General features: G+C 41.8%; 1 protein-coding gene across 1 annotated transcript in view; it reads right to left on the bottom strand.

The window, feature by feature from the left end:
- The window catches only part of LOC117512679 (adenylate cyclase type 6-like), a 133650-nt gene that overhangs the window by 17394 nt on the left and 94287 nt on the right, over nt 1-21969 (bottom strand). The window contains 5 exon segments of the mRNA XM_034172839.1: nt 80-238; nt 330-457; nt 599-710; nt 5638-5759; nt 11138-11287. Of these exon segments, the coding sequence (XP_034028730.1) occupies nt 80-238; nt 330-457; nt 599-710; nt 5638-5759; nt 11138-11287 (671 nt within the window).

Raw genomic sequence — 21969 nt, 5'->3', positions numbered from 1 at the left:
ACAAAACACGCAGGACGTCTGCATATGTGGGTGGAAACGGGTGCTGCCAATGTGAACGTGTGAACTAATTTTCCCTCACCCTGCTTTGCCTCCTGCCTCCATGTGATTGGCTAGTGTGACATCATTGGACCACACGTCGAACTGCCACTTCCTGAGTCCCAGCACACCGCAGTGCACGCGCCCGCTGTGAATGCCAACGCGCATGTTGACGTTAACTCCCGTCACCTCGCGTACCAGCCTGCAAAAACACATCCCAGCACATAAAGTCTCGATAAAATCCTGCAAAAGCTGCACTCCTGCACATGCAATCACGTCATATTTCTACTCACGAGATGGCCTCTATCATGTCAACACCCATCTCCACACAGCAGTGGGCGTGGTCAGCCCGAGGTTCAGGCAGCCCAGATACGCAATAGTAGCAATCCCCTAAAATTTTAATTCGTAGACAGTGATTTTCCTAAGAAAAAAAGAAAGAAAGACAAACAATATGGGCAAGAGAAAGGAACAAGACAGAGAATGAGGTTATGCATAAACAGGTCTTCCTTTATGAGTATACTAGGACAGACGGTGGAGAAAGTGAATGTCGGTGGCTCCTTACCGATGCTAGCTTGTCAAAACGGGCAAAAAGCTCATTGAGTGTCATGACCAGTTCCTGAGCTGTGCACTGAGATGCCAGGCTGGTAAAACCCTCAATGTCTGCAAACAGAATACTGCAGAAGAGATCAAAAGGTGGGGAGACAGAAAAGACTGTTAACCAATGACTGTGATTCCTGAAAGCGCTCACCTGTCAACTGCAGTCCGACACACTGTGTCGGTTTAGGAAATCACACAGACAAAGAAGCCAAAGTATATTAACTGTGTTTGCATCTCTGCACTGCATTGTGGGCTGTCGACCTTGAATGTGGCAGCAGGTCTGACCGTACGGTCTTTTGGAGGAGGTCTTGTCTAGCTTAACGTGTGTGACAGCAGGAGGGTGGGAACGTGTGCTGTGTGTTTATTCAATACTGTAATTCAATGTGTGCTGAAGCTCTCCATCTTTAGGGATTATATTATCTTGGCTGCTGGTGATTAAGTATTCCCTCAATGGTGTTAATTAGTCTACACTCTGCCAAACCACGCTACCCTCTTATGATTCTCCAGCCATGCTGTGTGTATCTGTTGATAAATATGTGAGAGACATCCTCGGTGCTTGATTTACTGCAGTAAGCAATGGGTTTTATATTATACAACACATGACATCATTTATGAAGGACAGTATGCCAGACGCAAGACAACTTCAGGCCCTCATATAGTCGGTATAGAAAATCAGGGTCAGTTCAGTTCTGCATGTACTGGTGCCGCGTATGGACACATCCACCATACTACGGAATCTTCTTGGGTCCATGAAGGCAACCACCCAGCGAGACAACTGGTCCATCTCTACCTCTCAAAAACAGCCATTTATTTAGCACATCCAGGTGAATACAGGTCGTCTCCTTGGCCTTCTCCAGCTACTGGAGTCCTCAACACCTAAGCACCCGTAGGCTGGATCATGCACAGAGAAACGTGCAACATGGCCAAAATGTCTTAGCTGATGTTCCATCACAATGCAACTGATACTCTTGGTGATATGTGTCTTCCTAAGTAAGCATTTGATTGACACAAATCCATTCCAGCCGTTCACAGAGATCCTCTGAAAAGACAAAGAGATGAGTATCAAAGGCATACAGGTATCCCCTAGGTCAATGATTGACATCCTAGTCTCACAACCAGGAAGCCCCATGACTCTAAAGACTTGGACCTTTGCTCTCCTGCAAAGGTATCAGCACTGCTGAACACCTCTGTCGAGTAGCTTCATGAGCCAGTAAGCTTTTTCCAGATGTCTCAATCTGAAAGGCAGCAGGGAGGTGATGGTGTAGCGGTTAAGCAGAGGGCCTGAGACCAGCGGATCCTCGGTTCAAACCCCTGGCTGGCTGGAAAATCACTAAGGGTCAGCACCTTGCATGGCAGCACACTGATATCTGTGTGTGAGTGTGAATGGGTGAATGTGAGGTATTACTGTGAAATGCTTTGAGCTTCTGATATAAATAGAAAAGTGCAACATACCATAAATATCACTGCCAAGATAAGTGAACGTCTGCAAGTTCAACACCTTCACCACGTACAGATACACTTATGATGGCTGAGTCCAGGAAGTCATTAAAAGCTTAGATCTTAGTCTTGATCCAGGACAACTGCAAACCCAGACACTCAGATTCCTTGATGCTGCAATCATGGTATCCATTGAAAGGGTGTCCGTTCTGTAAAAGTCACATCATCACCCGCAAAGAAGTCAAGGTCAGTAAACCTGTCTTGACCAACAAAGGAACTGAAGCCACTGGTTTCCACAACCCTATCAAACACCCAGTCCATTCAAGTATTGAACACGTTAGGAGCCAGAACACATTTCTGATGAAACAAGTATTCACTGGTAAAAATTCAGAGATTCTGTCGCTGCGCGATACAGCAGTCAAAATAACTGTGACTAGTCTGGCTGTGATGTCCAGCAGGTTCTTGGGGATCCTGCAAATTCCTTAGGATGTCCCAGACAGCAGCCCAGTCAACCAAATCAAATGTACACAAAGCAGCATAACATGCCTGCAGTTACAGCAAGCCAGGCAATCCACCTGTTCCTTTCCAAATGCCTCCTTTTCTACTCTCAAGGCCATCACTGCCTTGTTTTCCAGGCTTCTTTTCGCTATACAGTCTGGAATTTCCTTTAAGCTGTGCATTACAAATCCTCTGAATGATATTCAAAGTGCCTTCAGAACTGAAACAACTCAGCCTATGGGCACCAGCAACTCCAATGCAATTGCTCACAACCTCCAGGGCCTAATCACAGAAGACTCCAACATTCCATTCACATCGGCAGTTGTGTCCATGTCTGCAAGTCCTCTAGTCAGATTGCTTACAAATTCCTGAGAAACAGTCTGATCTTCAAGTCTGACCATATTTAAGCTTGGGAACTGAGCAGACAGCAGTCTGTAAGACTTCAAATGAATCCTCAGGGAAGTTACAATAATTGTGAATTCACATTTTGCAAAGTCAAGGAGCATTCAGTCATTTTTGACGCAGGTACCAGATTACATCAAGGGATCTGTACAATTAGCAGGACCTCTCTTCCAGGAAAGATATGGTATGTTGTGACATGATATATGCAATATAGGATATACCAGGATATGCTATGAAAAATATGTTAAAATGTAATGTGATGTAATATAAGGCATGGTATCATATATGATAACACATGGCATGATTTGCCATGGACCCTGAACCATCCCTTAGTTATGCTGCTATAGACTTAGACTGCTGGGGGGTTCCCATGATGCACTGAGTGTTTCTTTCTCTTTTTGCTCTGTATGCACCACTCTGCATTTAATCATTAGTGATTGATCTCCGTTGTCTTCCACAGCATGTCTTTTTCCTGATTCTCTCCCCTCAGCCCCAACCAGTCCCAGCAGAAGACTGCCCCTCCTTGAGCCTGGTTCTGCTGGAGGTTTCTTCCTTATTATTATTATTATTGATTATTGTACGAGGTCTGTGATAAAAGTAACGGACCTTATTATTTTTTTCAAAAACAACATGGATTTGAATCACGTGTGATTACATCAGACATGCTTGAACCCTCGTGGGCATGCAAGAGTTTTTTCACGCCTGTCGGTTACGTCATTCGCCTGTGGGCAGTCTTTGAGTGAGGAGTCGCCCACCCTCTCGTCGTTTTTTCATTGTTTAGGAATGGCTCAGAGACTGCTGCTTTGTTTGATAAAAATTTTTTCAAAAACTGTAAGGCACAACTGAGTGGACACCATTCGATAAATTCAGCTGGTTTTCGGTAAAAATTTTAACGGCTGATGAGAGATTTTGGTCTGTAAGTGTCGCTTTAAGGACGGCCCACGGTGCCTGATGGCGATCTGCACTTCGAGGCGGCAGCGTCTCGCCATTTTAAGTTGAAAACTTCCACATTTCAGGCTCTGTTGACCCAGTAAGTCGTCAGAGAACAGAGAAGTCGGCATGAGGAGTTTATTTGGACATTCCATTGTTAACGGACATTTTGTAATGAAAGAACGTGCGGGCAGAGTCGCATGTCGGGCCGGACCTGACCGCTGGGGGTCGCGACAGGAAAAACACCTCCATTGGAAACCTTAACGGACAAGTTGGAACATGCCCAAGCTGTTAAAACAATTTCTCAGTTACTCACTTGTTGAAAGCCATCAAAAGCCGCCTGAACTTTACAAATGGTTTTCAACACGGAGGTGTTTTTCCTGTGGCGGCGCACACAGATTCGCCGAGTCGTCACGTAAACGACTCGGCGAATTTGCGCGCACGTCTTTCATTAAAGAATGTCCTTAAACAGTGGAATGTCCGCATAAAGTCCTCATGCCGGCCTGTTCTGAATTTTCTCTGTTCTCTCACGACGTCCAGGGTGAATTAAGCCTTAAATTAGGATGTTTTCAGGTCGAAACAGGCCGACGACGGTGCCTGGAAGCGCTGCACGACGTCCCGCTCCGTGGGAAGTCCTTACAGCGACAGAAACACCCCATAATCTCTCATCAGCCGTTAAACTTTTCACCGAAAACCAGCTTAATTTCTCGAATAGTGTCCACTCGGATATCCCTCACAGGTCCAGAAAAAATGTTGATAAAGCAACGCGCGCCGTCTGCAGCGGCTATTCAGACAAAGAGATTCCGACGGGCGGGGTGGAGCACTCCTCACTCAAGGCCTGCCCACAGGTCAATGACGTCACCGACACGTGTGAAAAAACTCACGCATGCGCACGAGGGTTCAAGCTTGTCTGACGTAAAAACATATGAATCAAATCCATTTATTTTTTGAAAAAAAATAAAAAGGACCGCTTTTTTCATCACAGACCTCATATGGCTTTTGCCTTGCAATATAAAGCGCCTTGGGGCAACTGTTGTTGTGATTTGGCGCTATATAAATAAAATTGATTTGATTTGATGATATGAAATTTCATGATATTATGTGATAATCTATGATGAGACACTACATGTCTCAAGACAAGATATGTAACAGTGATGATAAGGCATGATGTGATATGATAATGTGTGCATGATACAATATAAAAATGAGAATATATGACATGAGAATACATGAAGTCGCATGAAATAGTGATATGATAAAAAATACATGGCACCTAACATAATATGATTTGACACATGATATATAACACAGTGGACAATAAAACATTACATGATAAAATATTGCAAATATGATATAATACATATTACCTGAGAAGACCTAATATGATATGATAAGACAAGACATGCTATATATCATAAAACATGATATCATGATACAGTGGATGATATGATGCAAAACATGGCATAATATGAAGCTACAATACCTAATATGACAGATATGATGAAAAGACATGATATGATATGAAATTATATGATATGTGATATGGTGATATGAGGCATGGCACAACATGACAAATCCTATGATAAGCGAGATATGATACAGTACAACATATGGTTTCTTAATATACTGCACTCTACAATAAAGGTAACTATCAGGAGCATTGATATGACTAAGGTAAATGTTGAATTCATGTGGAAATCACAAAATAGAGGACTGTGGACAAGTGTCCGCACTGACCTGACATTATCGTGTTTCTGGATATATATCTTATGGAACATCATGTCTTCCTTTTTGGCACTGATGTCAGCCTTCATCTCCATGGCAACATGCCTTGGCAACACAGAAAGCAAGAGTCGTTCCTGGAAAATACACAAAAGAGAAACAAAATGCAAATTGTGTCATTTAGTAAATATCAGCAATAAATCCAGTGTACCCATGTGCCTTCTTCATCTTTATGACAATCATTCTGAGTTCATAAGTAAAGTTATTTCTTCTAAGAGCTGCCTCAGTTTTTAGTTGCATAGCAAGCGTTAGAACTAAGTGTAGGTAAAGGTTAATTTTAACAGTAATTAAAGAAGAGCTCTGGGATTTTGCCACCTAGGTCCTATTTTTAGATGTTTTCGGGTTCAACCTTTCACTTGGCACAAAAACAATGATAATCGGTCCACTCTTGAGTTTCAACAGGCTCAGCAGCTATACAACAAAAGCTGGGACCAGCTAAAAACCTCAAAGTGGACCACTTATTGTCACCAATGAATGGAAGAAAATGTCATCATTAGTGTCTGGTGACACTGAGAGGATCTCTACATTGTAAGCATGTTTCCCTTAGAAAACCTTTTAAACTGACTAATTACACAGACAATGAGTTACCTTAATTCTCTTATACCCCCATCACACATACACCATCTGATTGCAGTCTACATATTCTGATGGCATCAAAACAGCATCTGAAATGATCTGATCGTGGCTGATTGAGCTCTGAGATCGATCAGGCACAGCAAAGCCTGCCGACATGTTGTGCCACGTATGTCCACCTCCACTGGACCCCGGCCAGGGAGGGCAAAGCAAATGTTGATATGTAATAACATGTATGTGGCACTGTGCATGTGTCAGAGGCTCGGGACAGCACCCCGCAATGCAGCTGAACAGGATGTCGCCGCTGTAATGCATGTATTATTACATGTTCACCTCCTAAGGCTGCAGCAGGTATGACGTGGAAATATTTCCTCAGCCCATCACAACGAAAATACACGTGCAACTCACCTCCGGTACCACGCGTTCCACAGCGCAGCTCAGACAGCTGGTAAAGTCCCTTTCACCCGGCTGCGCTGTGTGCTGGCAAAGTCGATCGGCTGACAAATGCATAATCAACCTCTGGCATAAATATGGTGCATGTGAAGCGCCAAAAAAAACATGTGAAGCGCCATCCCACAACGATAATCCAACTACAGTTGTGTTAAAATGCGTATCAAGTAAAATGACAACAAAAGAGAGTTTAAAAAAGAGAGAAGAAAAAGTCCACTGGCTGCACCTGAAGAATGTTGCGCACATGTAGGAAATTGGCGCACTGCCAGCACAGTCCAACAGCAGTTATGGAGTTCAGCTGGATGAATAAAATCTAGCAATATAGGTATATACTGATCAAAGGGATTTTTCAACGGACTGTACACAAGCAGGTGATCACTGACAGTTGCCAGCCTTTTTGTGCGCTCTATGGATGGACAGCTCCTGTGCTCGCAGACTGGCTGGCACAGCCATTATGAACACACATGCACGCAGCTGAGCAAACATTTCGGTCACACACTCGCACGCTGCTTTGATCACCTGTTCTACACATGCAGGCACATGCGTGTGCTGCACGCGTAGCGGCTCGTTCAGCCATTATGAACACATGCACGCAGCTGAGTGAACAACACACTCACATGCTACTTGGATCACTTGTTCTACGCATGCACACGCACTCATGCTGTCATGTGAGACACGCACACTCCTGCCAGCGCACCCTCTTCCTGATGAGAGGTCAGTTTAGTGCTGGAAATGTGAGGACGAGCAAAGATTTGATTGTGTGGGTGAGTGAGTGAGTGAATGAGTGACAGCTCCAATGTTGGTGCCAGTGTCTGACAGCAGTCTGTGTTATCTGACTGTTGTCTGAAATATGTTTGGGTGGCATCCTGCAGGTGTGCACGAGGCACACCCTCCCGACACCTCCCAACTGTGTCCGCGGATTATGACCATATTTGCTGTGTCGGCCTGGTTCCTGCAAATTCTTGCTATGTGTGACGGGGGCTTTACAGTGCAGCAGATAACAGAATATTTAGAGCGGAATCCTGCAAATGGTGATAAAAGCATCAAATTCGTCAGAAATACTCCTCAGATAATCCTCTTTTGAAAAAACCAATTGGCCACTTGAATTTTCAGTTGGCGTTCAGGTAGGGGTCAATTGAAGAATTACACAGGAGTCAAAATTAAAAGATGCTGCAATCATAGTGAAACCAGCCACATTACTTGCCTGATCAGAAAGATTCCAAACAGGTATGGTTTGGATGGTCTGTAACTGAATTCTGTGGTGTTATGGGATAAAAACGGCAAGAATGGTGACAAAGGTCAGTGTCGGTTTGTACAGCGGTCAAAAGTTAAAGTTGCTCCAATTTTGGTAAAAAGTAATCCAAATTACTAGTTGAGTTAACATGGTTTTAAAAAGGAATAGTTTGGACCATGCATCATCCTTACTTATCACGTTACGGGGTAACATATGTCACATGTCATAGAATCCAATAGTAGAGCTACAACGTAGACCTTGTTTGACCTTTACTTTGGAGACCAAGCACTCAACACTGTCAAAACTATTCCATTTATTAATCCTATTAGCTCAACCAATCATTTGCATCACTTTTTACCAAAATTGGAGCAACTTTAACTTTTGACCCCTGTACAACATGAAACTGAGCTTTTATCCATTCTTGCTGTTTTTATCCCATAACTCCATAGAATTCAGTCACAGATAGTCCAAACAATACCTTTTTGGAATCTTTATGATCAGGCAAATAATGTGGAATATTTTTCAATATGACTGGGGCATCTTTTAATTTTGACCTCTGTGTAATTCTTCAATTGACCCCTACCTGAGCACTGATTGAAAAGTCAAGTGGCCAATCGTTTTTTTTTTTTTTTTCAAAAGAGGGGTGTCTAAGGAGTATTTCTGCTGAATTTGATGCTTTTATCACCATTTGCATGATTTTTTTCAGTTATCTGCTGCACTATTAGAGTCTATATATGGTGCATGTCATTGAGCAGCTCGTCCACGTTGTAAGCTTAACTCCTTCTCTACTTGCTAACAGACACTTTTAATGGCATTTTCATCTATTCAGCGGCGACCAGAACATTTTCAGCCTCATAGACTTCCACTGTATGACTGTTCAACCCAAATGTTAGTGGTCGAAATCAAATCTAGGCTGATTATCACTGTTTTTGCTCCAGAGTGAAAAGTTGAATGCAAAAACATGTAAAAAAAAAATAGAAACTAGGTTTAAAAATTCCAGAGTTCTCTTTTAACTGTACACAAGGTTGATAATGCTCACATGTAATCATTGTATTATAATGTAGCCCTTTGTCAGACGTACATAAACAATTCTCCAAATCCCCAAACGTACAAGAGGATTATTTCTGGAACCTCATTCTATTCCACAGTTTTAAATGTAAAAATGTAAAACCAATATGATTATGAATTTGCTAAAACATAATCCTGGATCTAGGACAGCACAGTGGCTTAGTGGTTAGCACTGTTGCCTCACAGCGAGAAGGTCGTGGGTTCAATTCCCGTGGCCTTTCTGTGTGGAGTTTGCATGTTCTCCCCGTGTTTGCGTGGGTTTCCTCCGGGTGCTCCGGTTTCCTCCCACATCCAAAGACATGCCAGTTAGGTGGATTGGGATCTTTAATTTGTCCGTAGGTGTGTGTGTGGGTGTGTCTGTGTTTGTTTGTCTATTTGTGGCCCTGCGACAGACTGACGTACTGTCCTGGGTGTACCCCGCCTCGCGCTCTATGGCTGCTGGGATAGGCTCCAGCTCCCCGTGACCCTTAAATGGACTAAGCGGTAGAAGAGGAATGAATGAATGAATAATCCTGGATCTACAAAAACAATCCATTCACATCTCTTGAGATTTTGTGAGAATATTCTCCAAACAGATCACCACAAATTCATTCTTATCCACAAAATTTGAATGTACAAGAGTTTTAAAAGATGACAGTGTTGGAAGGTTGGCATCTAGCAATGCTGATGAAGCAGAGCATTAACAATCGTGATGTAGCTTCCTCTTCTGGGCCCAAAGTGCTCTTTGGTGGAGGTGAATCTTATTTTTTCCAACTACACAGGGAACGTGACATCACATCGAGATGCACAATGAACCAATCAAATATTTTCAAATGTTACTGAGACTGCAACTGTCAAGTAAACACATTAATTGTGATGCACAACCCCAAATCAGAAGACATTGGTATGATATGGACAATGCTAATTTAAAAAAAGTGATCCTACATTTACTTTGACTTCTGTTTTATTGCAGACAGTATGAACCGAAGATATTTCATGTTTTGGGTGGTCAACTTCATTTCATTTGTTAATAAACATCCATTCCAGAATTTAAAGCCTGCAATACATGGCAAAAAAAAGTTGGAATGGGGCAATTTATTCTAGATATAAGGATTAATTCATCACTTGGACAGCCACTTTTCTTGAAACCAGTCAGTCATTATTACATGAACCTTTCCAATTACTGAATATGTCCTGGACTTCATTGACATCAATCATTAATAAATACAAACAGTATGGCACTGTGTGGTAAATCTGTGTCAGGTAGTCAGCTCTCAAAAATGGAGTGACCATGATGGAAGGAGACTAGTAAGGAAAACCACCAAGACATCCATGAGGTTCTCCGAAAGAATTCTGTGGATGTCAATGGAGAAACTGTGAATGGTGCAACATTTGTTGTATCTCTATTCAGAACTTTACGTATAATGTGTGCTGAAAGAAACTACGCCCCGTTACAAAGTTTTCACCTTTGTCATTTATTTAAAACAAAAAACATAGTTTAATGTTGGGTTTCTTGCTTCCACTCCAACAAAAATTCCTGGTCGTGAGTTGTGATTTTTCGGTATATAAATCGCACTGGACTACAAGTTGCACGACCTCTCAAACTAGTAAACAAAACACAACTTATACCCTGGAAAATATGGTATTCTTGCTGTCTGCGATAAAACAGAAGTCAACGCAAATGTAAGGATCAGTCAGGTTTTTGTTTGTCTGTTTGTTTGTTTTTTGGCATGTTACACATCATCCGAACCTTTTCTGATATGGGTTGTGCAATATTACGTTTTAGTGCTGCAGATGTTTGGTGTCATGGTCCTGATCTTGGCACTCCCCACAGCATAGTCTTACAGCGGCACAGATCAAAGACTGACAGATCAAAGACTGACAATACAGTACAGACTGACAATACAATACAGTCACGTGGATGGCAGATTAAAAGTATATAAAAAAGCATCAAAACCTCAGGAAAACAAGGGTAGACAGATTATTTACTCTGACATGAATCCAACAAATTGTCTCCATAAATCCTTAATGGAGAAGACAAGACCTTCAGTTGGACATAACATAAAGAGATATCTCTAATCGGGTGGTATGCGTTCAGTAGACAGTAGTGATTTTTGGCTCAGAGCTAAGTTAGGCCACGTGCAGTCCTACCTGCTGTTGGTTCTCCCTCTGCAGATGTAATCGAGCTTGGATGTATCCTCTGGTCTCCTGGAAGGCTTGTCTCTGGGAAACCTCAGCAGGGTAGTGGGTACAGATCCCAATGATGTTAGTGCACAAGAAGATCAGGACATTAGCGCTCACCTGGACAGCAAAGAGAGAGAAACAGAGGTGGTAAAGCACACAACAGGGAACAGATGTGTGCCATAGTTCTAATACACAAAGTGCAAATGAGTTGCACATCACATGGATCCTATTTATCCAAATGCATTTTGGATTCCCCACACAGTCTTAGATTAGCTGTTGCAGGCCGGCTTTAACACTTGATGAAGATGATGATGTAATGGTGATGTCATTATTGATAAAGTTTCTATAATCTTGTAAAGTTATTAACATATGGCGTTACTACTCTTACTGCTGTTATATCTAACATGGACTACATTTCTAATACACTTTTCCATCTGCTGTAGATGCTCAAAACACTTCACAATGACGCCTCGTATTCTCATTTCCTCAACTGCACACACCTGGGGCAACTTGAAGATGAAGAACCTTGCCCATAGGACCTTATTAGGGATATGTGAATCTTTCTGCAAATGAACTGGAATAACCTCCTTATTGGAGGTAAAACATTTTTAAAGGAGCCAAAGCTGTCATTTTGTTTTGGCTATAATCTTAAATCTTCTTCAAACTATCCTCAGGTTGAATGGTGTCATTGAAAACGAGCGCGACAGTGATAGACAGAGATCTGAAGATTTTCCAAGAAAATACTTACATCATAAAAAGACAAAAAAAAGTCCTACATATTTTTTTTTATTACACAACATTTATTAATTCATTATCTCTGTTATTTAATTTCTGTTTGCTTCTTTCCTCCAGAATTTCGTTCCCAGTTCTCACTCTAGAGACTCGAGACACTTGATGTGTGGTGCATCACATCAGTGACATTAGATGTTTTGAGAAGACGCATTTGTCAGTTGTAAATCTAAAATGAAAAGAACGCTTCTCCAAAGTCAAATATTTGCACTCAAGCATTAAATTCTTTCCATATAGTTTTATATCAAAAGTGAAAAATACAACTTACATACACAAGTTTGTTTTGCTGTAAATAATGTGTTTCTTCTTGTGTACAAAGACCTTCTGCAGTCTCTTAAATGCCAGAAACTTTTCCTCTGACAGGATGTGGTCCTGTTTTCTCCTTGAAGACTAACCACATAATCATCTTTTACAGCATGCCAATCTTTGAGTCTGGTCTGCTTGAGGTTTCTTCCTCAGAAGGAGTTTTTCCTTAACACTGTTGCTCTGGGGGTTAGTAAGTTTAGGTCTTATTTGTGTGAAGCGCCTTGAGGCAACCCTATTGTGATTTGGCGCTATATAAATGAAAATAAATTGAAATTGAAATAGAAATTTTGTCTGATGATTTGCAGACAGTTATACTGTGTTTTATGGTTAAAAATTGAGTTTTAACGACGACGCGTTGGCGGAGCCGGTAAAACGGCTATTTGCGACTGTCCACCACTGAAGGCTACATTTTAAGTCGCATAATAATATAGTTCGGAAACTTTACGCAGACAAAGGGGGTGGTTGGCTAGTCAAAGTTTATCGTAGCAACAGCGTCTTCATGCCAAACTGCAAATTCCGTGAGCAGAATCCACATCAATACTTTTGTATAGTAGCTTAAATTAATCCATTGCGGCATCGTCGTCGCTACGCCACTTTCTCTCAGCTCACGGCGCCATTATTGACATCTGCGTAGTAGCGCACAGTCAGGGCACATAGTAATACACTGAATGTGAAACAGCTGAATATTTTGCCACCATCCACGCGATATTTTATGGTCTGAAATATCACACGATTAAACAGTCAGATTTGCGGAAAAATGTAATTGGATTAAAAAAGCTATTATATAGTATACAAATAATGATTGTTTTGAATGGTTTGTATGGTTTTGTGCACGCTCGTTCACGCCTGCCCAACATTTTCGAGGTTCGTTCATTCGGGCTGTTTTGCCGTGATTCCCCCTGATTCCTACTTATTCGTGCTATGTGTGAAGGGGCCCTTAGCTACAGCTAGCGTGCTCTGAAACAATATAATCTGATGCAGACTAAACACATGATGTATGCAAAGTATTAGGGTGAAGAGAGAAACAGTCTGACAAGAGACGTCCGTCCACTAAGTCGCAATGCACGAGAGTAGCAGGTGATGCTAATTAGCTAAGCTACATGTTAAGTTACTTAGCAACTTGATAGCGAAAGCCAGAAAGCTATTTAGAGAGAGACAATTTGTAAAAGAATGCATGTAGGTGGTGTTGTCTCGTGGCTGAATTCAGCTTTATACACTAACACAATCAAAGAGTTTGTTGCTGAGTGGTTATGAAACATTTAGCATGAGCATTATCAGATAAAGCACCCACTGCCTATTTGTTGATGCTTTTACATTGTGTCCATTGTGTTTATCCTTGTGTAGCGGTAAACAGCAGGTGCTGTACAGTAAATAAACCTCACGCATGACACAAAAAATGTTTGGTGGCTCTTGGTTCGGTGGGTTATAGAGTCAAAAATGAGATACACCCGGAAGAAGAAAAAGTCATAGTTCCTTGAACAGCCGTTTGAGGCTGTCTCAAAAAGTGAGCAGGTTCCCATAGAGACCCATGTTAAAATGTCCAACTTTAAAAGGAGAATTAACAATGTTTACAGACTATTGCAAAAAACAAACAAAAAAAAAAACAATCTTAGTCTCTTAGCGAGTTTTCCACTCCACAACAACTGCATGGAGATAAACTGTTTTTACATAACTCATTAGTTTAAGACGTTTCAAGCCAGGAAGTTCTGCATAATTAGGGGCGTGGTCACTCTGAGTAACACCTATTTGTACCACTAACTGCTAACTGGTCTATCCTAAATTTTTTTTTTTTATCTTATCAAAACGTAAGAGTAATCACTGTCCACCTAAAATCCCCCAACATAATGTCTAGTTCCTCCATTTCCTCTAACATACCACAATTGCACATAAAAACACAAATACTGACTTCTTTCTCCTGGCTTCTTACTCTACTCACTGTAAAAACATGGAATCTGGATCAACTCTTACCTCGCATCATGGAGTGTGTAAATAAAAGATTTTCTTGCATCATGCTTTAGGCGGCCTTTTGCAAAGTGTTCATCGTATATGCTCATGTCACAATGACAAAAATTTGGTTAATCAGGCAGCACTAATGACCACATTGTCTGGTAGTGGAACTGTAAGCCCCCCCCCCCCGAACCCCACCTTATTACACAAGGCCAAAATATGGCCATTGGGTATTGCAAAGACTTTGCGTCCATCTGTCTGTACTCAACATAAGTCCAGTCCTATTACTGCCAGAGTCTTTAAATTCTTGGGACAGAGACCTTGGGCAAGTTCAAAGATGGCTAATCTTGACTTATTTTAAGAGGTCAAAAGGTGACATTCTCTTTCCTATTTTTATGCTTGTACGGCCAAGGGTCTTTCAGCATTGCATTATATTTCTTTTCTTATGATCCACAATGAGCTCATATATGGCCCTTCTGGAGTCCAACTTTTGGAAATCCATCTAAGTGATAGAGAACTTTAATCCTTGCAATTACACAAACTAATAGCAAACAATAACAGAAAAAATACAAAAACATCACCTTACTACGTCACATGGGTGTGAAAAGCATCAGTGTTGCACACAGATACATTCAGTATGCTGTCTATACAGTGCGATTTTCAGATAATAGGCAGGTTCATGATGTGCATACACTCTGCTTGTATACACAAGGAAACTGGGGTGGAACGACACACTAGGCTCCACGATATGATATGTATCACGATGCACTTTGCATCACAATTTGATACATGTCATAATACTAAATTGCATCACTGTTCATATGAATTACATAGAAAGTAATCTATGGTGAATATTTAACTTTAAAGAAACATATTATTCTGAAATATAAACTGTAATCCTGTTTCCCACTTGTATCTTTCATGCATCATTCATTATTCTTCTGCGAGAAATCATTTTTTTCCATGCAGTAGTTGACTTTACATGGTAGGACAATATTTATTTATAAAAACACGATTCGATACAGGCCACAGTTCAATCATTACGATACACAATATATTGTTCCACAGCTGAATGAAACTGAATTGAAAACAATAGTTAAAAATAAGCAGAAAAACAACTAAGGCCTGGTTCACACGGCAGGATAATTAGGCCGATATCGTACCCGATCTTCCCCTTCTGACAATCTTAAGGACGCCCCGACAATCGTGATGACGCTAAAGATAATCTTATCAGATATTCCTGCCGTGTGTGGTGTGTTCAGAGCGCTCTGATCTGCTCGGAAGGGCGTCAGGAGCGCTCCGATCGCAAATCGGGGATATTCAACATGTTGGATTTTTTTGGCCCGATATCGCAGCGTGTGGTGTCCTCCGACCACAAACGAGGACGCAGCCTGCTGAATGTGACGTGCAGCCAATCAGAAAGCGAGGTGACAGACATACGGAGCGGAAAATAAGCAGTTGTTCTGACTTGCCAGAAAGTCCGGTGGTCGCGCTGTCTCCACTCCTTTAAAGAGCACCTTTTCTTTTTCTTTTTGTATCGTTTTTCCCTTTGTTGTAAACAGTCCACAAAGTACCTCCATTTGTTTACTCTGAAGTCACATTTAATCTCGAGAGATTTTGCGAGATTTCCTGTCTGAGCTGTAAATGTTCGTGTGTGAAATCTGTTCGTGTGTGGCGTTGTCCTTACCGTGTGGCTGCACATCACACACTGTACGACCAAACCTGTCAGATCCATGATTTTTTATCTTCACGTGTGTGGTCTCTCAGGTTTTGGAAACCTACAGATAATTTTAAAATCCTGTCGTGTGAACCAGGCTTAACCCTACTAACACAAACATTCACTTTACTGCTTCACCACAGGGAGCTTTGGTGGCTGCTCTCGGCTCATGCGCTTTGATGTGTTGTACACAGGTCCATTCATTCATCAGAAAATCTTTCACGTTGGGTCTGCTGTCTAAACAGCAGTGCTCCAGGTTCCAGCACACCCAACGCATTTAAAATGGAAAACAGATGACAACCTGTTTCTGTGTAGGCTCTCAGTTGTCCAGGTGGTTTCCATAGTAGAGAAGCTTGAATCTTTGACTAGACTGGGTTGCTTGACTTGTCTTTTGTTCATGGTAATGAGTCATTCACGTCATCAGCAGAGTCGTCAAGGGAGCCATCAGGAGAGGGTCCGTCCCATCATTAGGAGGGACAGCTGCCCTGTCATTAGGAGGGTGCTAACTAGAGCACAATAGGTGCTAATTAGAGCTATTGTTTAGTCACTAGCCTATAGCAGTCTGCCTCTCGGTAGGAGGGGTCTGGTTAGGTTTAAAAACTCCAGCTTTTGTGACTTCTTGATTATTCTTCTCTACAAGAGTCAAGACAAAAGTCAGACCACCAGAGCAAGAATTTTAGCTGAGGAAGCTTCTGCGATTTGAAGCGGAACGTCCTCGCGTCAAGCAACCCAGTCCAGTCAAAGATTCAAGCTTCTCTACAGATGACAACCTGATTGGTTTATTCCATATTATGCCAACAACTCACCCATGACTAATTAAACGACTATATACAACTGCTTTGTGCCCTGCAACTGACTTTGCACTCAGATTCCGTGGCCTTTATACAGCAAGTTGGAGTTGGAAATGCCCAAAAAGCACTTGCATTATGTGCTTTAGTCTGTGAGCAACAGATCATCAAGATAGGGCCCATGGGGTTGTCCAGACAAACATAAAAGTGTAAGCAAATTAAAAATTGTGTGTGTGGGGGGGGGCTCAGGTTGATAAAGCCTCAACAATTACACAAGAATAAAGGTGAAGCAAGGTGACAGTTTGCTAAGCAACAACTGAAACCGATATGTAATTACTTAAGAGTTTACAATGAAAGCAAACAAGAAGCCAAAAAAAAAAAGTCAACCATAATGACGACTGGCAGGTGTCGCAGGTCGGAAGGCAATTAGCAGGAAGAAGTGGGAAAATGTGATGTGAGGATGACAAAGACGACCAAGAGAACGAGTGAGTGGGATACAGAATAATAATAAGAAGAGAGAAGGAGAGCGGGACAGATACAGGCCAGAGTGACATTAGGCAGATGGCTCCGAGCACTCAGCTCTGTTTACATTACGCTCACTGTTCAAGCAAAAACGGGCGCGAGACAAAAGTGAAACCTGCAGCGCCATGTGTGCTTGCAGGTGAATGCCTCCCAGGCGACAATCGCATGTTGACATGGGTGTTCCTTCCAAAAGCAGCAAGCTGCTGTAGCTCGATGTACTCTCTCTATTTTCCGGCCGAGGTTGGCACAATGTGTGTCGCACTCCATGTGTGTGAGCTCACAAGATCCGACTAATTGCTTGCTTTTCTCAAGAGGGCTGGCGGGTTTACAGAGTACACAGTAAGGCCCTGTGTTTACGCAACAGCACTCTGCCGCGTTAGGAGCTGGGCTACGTGCAGGTAGGTAGGAAGCCGCCACTCATCTCCTTTGTGCTCAGTGACAAAGTCATTTACAGAAAAATCACCTTCTGCTCACATCCTGTCCTCCTGTGCCTTGCTGCAGGGCTCTCGGCTGTGTTGTCATTATGATTACAGATGCCTAAAATAGCCATATGCAGCTTGCCAATACAACAAAATGCCAGGAATTCAACGTTGAGTCATTTTAACATTACATAGTTTTCTGTCGTTTCTCTGGGGGTGAAATGATGGAAGCAGTCAGGCAGGTGGCCAGTCTGCAGACAGGACCTCAGCCTGTTCCCTGGATATCCAAATGGCATTATGTAAGAGCCGCCCTAATCTAGGCAGGACAGGCAAAACATCAGAATGCTGGATAAAATGTCTTTAGTTGCACAAACATCCTACAACTACTTACAGAGGTCATGCACGCGTAAAGATCCCTTTTGATCGACCTTTTATGGTTAAATATGGTTGACGTTTCATGACGTTTAACAGAACTACCCAACAATAAGCTAAATTTAGTTTGAAAAGACTTTCATTACAGCATCTACGCACGCAGCAACCTCTGGTGCTGAGAAATGAAATCAACGCATAAGTGTGAAAACCTGAAGTTCTCCTAATGGCCACTTGAGGCTGGCTTCAAAAGCGAGTCAATCCCCAGAGAACCCCATGTTAAAATGTTCAACTTTATATTTACTTTATAGCAGAAGTAAATGTGTTTACAGATTGGTACAAAAACAGGTTTGGTATATATACATATATAGTTTCTCTGTTCCTGACAACTGTACATGTGCTTTAAACGTTTATCCTCAGTACTATCAGGCATGGCACAAACCAGATGGACACAAATGCAAGCCCACAAGACTGATGAAGTTCAAATGGTTTAATAACAGGCAGGGGTTCAGTACACGGGTGGTCCAGCAGTGAGGCAAAGGTAGCAAAAAGGCGAGAGGCTGAGATGTGGTACAATAAACAGGTACAGGTCAAAAAACATGGTGTAAGGGCTATTAGAGGCAAGGCAAAATCAAGATAAAAAAAAAAGAGGTAGAATCAAAATACATGCAGGCAAAAACAGAGCAAGGAACAGGGCTGGAAAGTGTACAAAGACAACAATCTGGCAGTGAGCTGTGAGACTGTGAGGGCTTAAATAACAGGTGGTGTAAATGAGGTGCATGTGCAGACTGATTAGGTAACAAGGTGCACATGTGGAGGGAAGATTCAAGAAAGGGGGCATGGCTAGTGAACAAAGATTAAACATTGTGCAAGATAGTGAGGGGGGACCGATGAAAGAGACAAAGAGGAGTGAGCAGATGCGAGAGCGTGAGCGAAAGAAAACACAAAGCAGAAAGCGTGAGAGAGGGACATGATGGCAGGTGCAGTGGAGTGAGCACAAACACATGGGAATGACGACAAACTGAGAATAGAGCTAAGACAGAATATAATACAACTAAGAACCAGGAACGAACTAAGCATGAACATATGAACTGAAAAGTGAATCATCAGAATAAGAACAAAACTAAGATGGAAACAAATCATGACTGAAGATAGAAATAAAAGATAATCAGGTGGCAAAACAACCTATATGCAAACAGAGACTAAACAAACCCAGTGACTACAAAATAATGCAATAAATAAAACAAGATAACAGAAAATGCAATAAAGAACAAATGGAACAAAATCAGATAAGCAACACTGAAAATAATAACAAAAACCTATGACTAAAGCATAATATGGTAAACGTGATGAGCAGACGTAAACTATGACTAAAGCAACATAAGGGACCAAGGCAAAACAATAACTAAAACAGCAAAACTATATATATGTGGCAACCAAGTGAAACAGAAAATAAATGAAACAGAACTAATCATACACTGAGAAAAGTAACATGACATGAACATGAAACAAGACTAAACATAACCTAAGCATGACTATAATACATGACATAAATAAAATACACAAAAAGGCTTAGAGCACGTAAGAGGAAAAAGGTCCAGAATCATAACAGCTGGCCCCAAAAGGGCCAGACCATGACACGTATGGCTAGATCAAACACAAAATTACACTGCAGACACAAACACAATATCAACGTGCACGGTCACTTCCTACCTAACTAAGAAAATCAGTATGGGTTGTTCTGTAAATTTTCTATTTTTGTAACAAGTATTGTTTTACCCTTCTTTTAAAACCAGATAAAGTATTTGACAGTTGTATTTGACTAGGCAGACTAGGTAGGAAAAATCTGAATACAAATCATTATTTTTACAGCCAGTTTTCTTCAGACAAGTCATGACTGATACAAAAACATTTCCAAGTTACTGAATATCTGTTGGTCTTCATCCACAAAAATGATTAAGAAATACAAACAGCATGCTACTTTGTGATAAATCTGTCTGAAGTAGGCAGTTCTCAAAAAACTGAGTGACTGTGCAAAAAAGAGACTTGTGAGGGAAGCCACCAAGATTGTCCATGACAACTCTGAAGGAGTTATAGGCTTCGGTGGCTGTGACTGGAGAAACCGTGCACAGTGAACCATTTACCTGTTGCACCGCCATTTATACAAGTCCATGGTGGAGGGAACAGTGAAGGATTTTAATCCAAAATATAATGCAATGCTGTATGAGCATTGTCTTCTTTATAAGTTGCAGTTGTTTAACTGGTATCCCAGTGCAAAGTGTGTGTGTGTGTGTACGAGGGTAGGCTGAAAAGTTCTAAGGCTCCCCTTCTGAAAAATTTTTGTCCGATAAGTTTTAGACCAATAACGTAGTAAACATAGCTAAACAGCGGCAAACATTTTCAGAACTTCAAATCTTTGAACTACCTACTTGTTAAAAGTTTCCTAACAGATGTACGAGGTCTGTGAGAAAAGTATCCGACCTTTTTATTTTATGCAAAAAATATATGGATTTGATTCATATGTTTTTACGTCAACCAAGCTTGAACCTTCGTGCGCATGCGTGAGTTTTTTCACGCCTGTCGGTTCGTCATTCACCTGTGGGCAGGCTTTGAGTGAGCACTGGTCCACCCCTCTCGTTTTTTCATTGCGAGGAAATGGCGGAATGATTTGGGCTTTGTTCCATCAGAATTTTTTCAGAAACTGTTAGAGACAGGCAGTTGGAAACCATTCGGAAAATTCACATGGCTTTCGGTGAAAATTTTATGGGCTTCACAGAGATTAAAGAGTGTTACTACCACTTTAAGGCTGGCCCACAATGGCGCACGGCGCGCCGCGCTCAGAGCCGCGATCAACGGGCAGAAACCACCAGATCATTTCTAAACGGATGGCTGTGTCGATCCGGGACTCGTCGTGTGCAATTTCTCTGTTTATCACACAGATTTCACTTTTAACAAGAGATTTTGTCATGGAAAGCCGAGCGGAGGCTTCGCGCGTCATGATGGAGCCACTGATGGAGCGAGACAAAGAACACCTCCGTTTTGGAGTGTCAGAGGACAAGTTGGGACATGCCCAGCTCTCCACAATTTCTCTTATACTCACTCGATTGGTAAGCCACTGAAAGCCGAGATAGGCTTGTGTCCCTCACCCGTCCTCCTTCACAGGCACGATGTGTCAAACCCTGGCGTGGTCCTCAGCATCTCACAACCGAACGTCACAAGGTCGAGTTCCCGGCAATTCTGCTCAAATCACTCATGGCTTAAATGCAGAACGCCATCTCATTATCTGCTTCAGCTGAAAGTCTTTAAGTCTGCATCATCCACAGGTGCTGCAAGTTGTTAGGATTGCACGTGAACATCCTCCACAGGTGCAGCCAATAGTTCTGATGAGGGTGAAGGACTCTTCCGCCAGCACCTTCTCCACAGAAAAAAACAGTTTGCATAACACCTGGAGAGCAAAGAAAAGAAAACAGCACCCAAATGTCCAGCCAAACCCCCCAACACACAACAATTTCCTCGCAATGGAAAAACGACGAGAGAGTCGTGAAAAAACTCATGCATGCGCACGAAGGTGCAATCTTGGCTGACGTAAAAACATATGAATCAAATCCATATCTTTTTTGCATAAAATAAAAAGGTCGGATACTTTTCTCACAGACCTCGTATAGTTCTACCCTCTGCAAACAGAAGAGAGCTGCTTCTCTTTGCAGGCAAATGATAGAGTATGTGCACAGCATGTTCAAACATAGAAGTGCGGCTCATTGTTTGGGTCTTTTGTCGCTTTTGATGCTTCCAAAAGCGACCGTGGTGTTAAAACTCAAAATCAGCTTGTTAGCAGTTGCAAATGTACCAGAGACAATACTGGAATTTACTGGTTATCTGTAACTTCCGATACATTTTTGGGTGCTTTATCGGTTTATATTTATCAAAGATAACTTTTCAGTT

Source organism: Thalassophryne amazonica, chromosome 6 (assembly GCF_902500255.1).
Source record: "Thalassophryne amazonica chromosome 6, fThaAma1.1, whole genome shotgun sequence".
Lineage (NCBI taxonomy): Eukaryota > Metazoa > Chordata > Actinopteri > Batrachoidiformes > Batrachoididae > Thalassophryne > Thalassophryne amazonica.
This window is presented reverse-complemented; position numbering and strand designations above follow the sequence as displayed.